The following is a 2469-nucleotide window of genomic DNA, read 5'->3' on the forward strand; positions in this document are numbered from 1 at the left end:
TTTCCACTTGGTATGATGCTTTTTGCTGATAGACTATAAAAAGATAGTGACTTTTTGTGTTCTGGCTTTCTTTTCCGAAATGTCTGTTATTTAAGATCTTTTTTTTGAGAGATGCCGGGACGTAAGATGTGGATTTTTCCTGAAACCTTGCTTTGTTACTGCCTCCAAAGGATGCACCACGACTTTGGTTTGAGTCTTGGGGTTTTCCTTTTCTGTTTGTTCTTCTGTATACTAGTCGAGTTATTTTGCCCCTCGTCCGAGATGTTTTTTGGTAATCCCATCTTCTTTTCTTATTGTAGGATTAGTTGGCCTCATGTCTTCTCGCAATAACATTGTAGAGATGTCTTCTAAAGTTTTTGAGGGAATGTCTGATTGGCTGGACTCCCTTGTCTTGATGTGTGTTTCTGTGGTGGACGCTGATTTTTGTGTAGAGCTGAGGAAACGTCATAGGATTTGTGGTAGCAGCGCCCGGGAGAGGGATTATGAGCTTGTAGTGCCCGATTCTGATGAGAGGGTTTGTTTTCCTACTTCGGTCGAGGGGGAGCGTCCCTTTTTCTATGCCTATGAATATTTCTTCAACCAGTTGGACATTACCTTTCCTTTTACTGCTTTCGAAACCGATTTGTTGTGGTCTTGTAATATTGCTCCCTCCCAGCTTCATCCGAATTCCTGGGGTTTTATTAAGATTTTTCAGCTGCTTTGCCAAGAGTTAGGCATAACACCTTCTCAGACTCTTTTCCTCTATCTTTTTATTTCTGCCAAGCCCGGAGGGTCTTCTAAAAAGAAAGCTTCCTGGGTTTCTTTCTGGTCGGCCCAGGGGCATAAAGTTTTTGCCATGTATGATAAGTCTTTTAAAGATTTTAAGAATTATTTCTTCTGAGTCCGTGCTGTTGAGGGGGCCTGCCCCTTTTTTCTTGATGAAAATGATGAGCCTGCCTTTCCTCTAGAATGGCAAAAGAATGTGAGAGTGTCTCGCTATACCTGGGAGATGCTTGACGAGGTTGAACGAGCTTTTGTAGTTGTTCTTGAAGATTTATGGGGGAAACCACCCCATCTTGATATAAAAAGGTTTTTGAGTGACCCATCTTTAGTTCGAACTGTTTTAGGTACTGTCCGACTTGTTTATGTACTTGATTTTTAGTTTTACCTCTTCTTTTTGTGATTGTAACCCATTGCTGTGGTCGATTCTGTGTTTTCAGAGATGTCGAAAAATAACGATTCTATGAAGGCCTACAAGAAAGCAAAGAAGGCTGCAGATGCTCAAAATATCTCGGCCAAGGTAGCGAGAGAGGGATCTTCCCAAGTTCCGGTGAAGCCGCCTGTGCCGAGTTCTCCTGGCTGGAGGAGGGTAATTCCCACTCCTAGGGTTCGCCTGGCCGAGCCTCCGCAGTTTTCTGCTGCTACTTCTGGTGCTCCTCCCAACAAGAAACAAAAAACAATTGAGCCTTTCAACCTTGATGCCCCTGATTTTGACGCGGTCGAGTTTGTAGATCAGCAGATCGGTCCATACGGTGTCCTTCCTATGGATGATGTATCACTTCTTCGTCATTTGGACTTTATAACTCGGAGTAGTGTAAAAATGGCACATATGGGAGCTGCCTTGTACCGAACGGCTCAAAATCTTCCTCTCCATGCCACCAAAGCCTTCATGGAGGAGACAAAACAGGAATTCGACCGGATGAAGGGCTTAAAAGAGGAGCTTGAGGTGAAAGTAGCCAAACTGGAGAAGGATCTGGAGAACGAAAAGGCTAGCTCTCTTGCTCTGGCGGCTTCTGTGAGATTGGCCGAGGATACTGCGTTGAGGCATAAAGATAGTTATGTCACGTCTTATCAGGAGGTGATACGTCTGAGGGAGGAGTTGGAGTCTGCCCGAGTTGACTATTCCGAGCTCCTAGGTCACCTTGTCGGCAGTGTAAACGCTGCTTATGATAATTTGAAGGAGCAGGTTCAAGTTCTCGCTCCTGAGGTTGATCTTACTCTTTTTAGCTTGGACAATATTGTGAGAGATGGAAAGATTGTTCCCGACGACCAAGATGATGATGATGTCGAACCTCCCTCTGCGCCTGCTGCCAAAGTGTCGACCTCTATAGTTCCTCCTGCTGGGATTGCTCGTCCAGAATTAGATCCTGATTGTCAAATTCTCAATAGGGACGACGGTACGGTGGATGCAGTGCCTCTCCAAGATCGCCCTCCTTCACCCCAGACTGATGCTACTGAGAAGGCTCCCGATCTTAACTAATTTTTCTTGGATGTTTGTGTAGATAGCCCGACTTGTGGGCTTTTTTAAACTCTTTATTCTGTAATTAGAATATTTTGCTGACTGTTGATACTCCTTTTGGTTGCTTGTTTAGGAACATTTTATTTTGAAAAAACAACAAGTAGCTTTCAAGCTTTGGGCCTGATCTTGAAGCTTGTTTATAATATTTCATTTTATATCATGCTTGTTTGTACATGTTTTTGGCACCTTTC

At 43.8% G+C, this 2469-nt stretch overlaps 1 protein-coding gene across 1 annotated transcript; it reads left to right on the top strand.

Annotated features, from left to right (window-relative positions):
- Positions 1–1522: 1522 nt before the first annotated feature.
- Positions 1523–2239, top strand: LOC148553414 (uncharacterized). Its single transcript, XM_088494820.1, has one exon. It carries the CDS (start codon positions 1523–1525, stop codon positions 2237–2239), a length of 717 nt encoding a protein of 238 aa, XP_088350946.1.
- Positions 2240–2469: the final 230 nt, after the last annotated feature.

Source organism: Arachis ipaensis, chromosome B7 (genome assembly GCF_059453495.1).
Source record: "Arachis ipaensis isolate K30076 ecotype BB chromosome B7, ASM5945349v1, whole genome shotgun sequence".
In the NCBI taxonomy this organism is placed as follows: domain Eukaryota; kingdom Viridiplantae; phylum Streptophyta; class Magnoliopsida; order Fabales; family Fabaceae; genus Arachis; species Arachis ipaensis.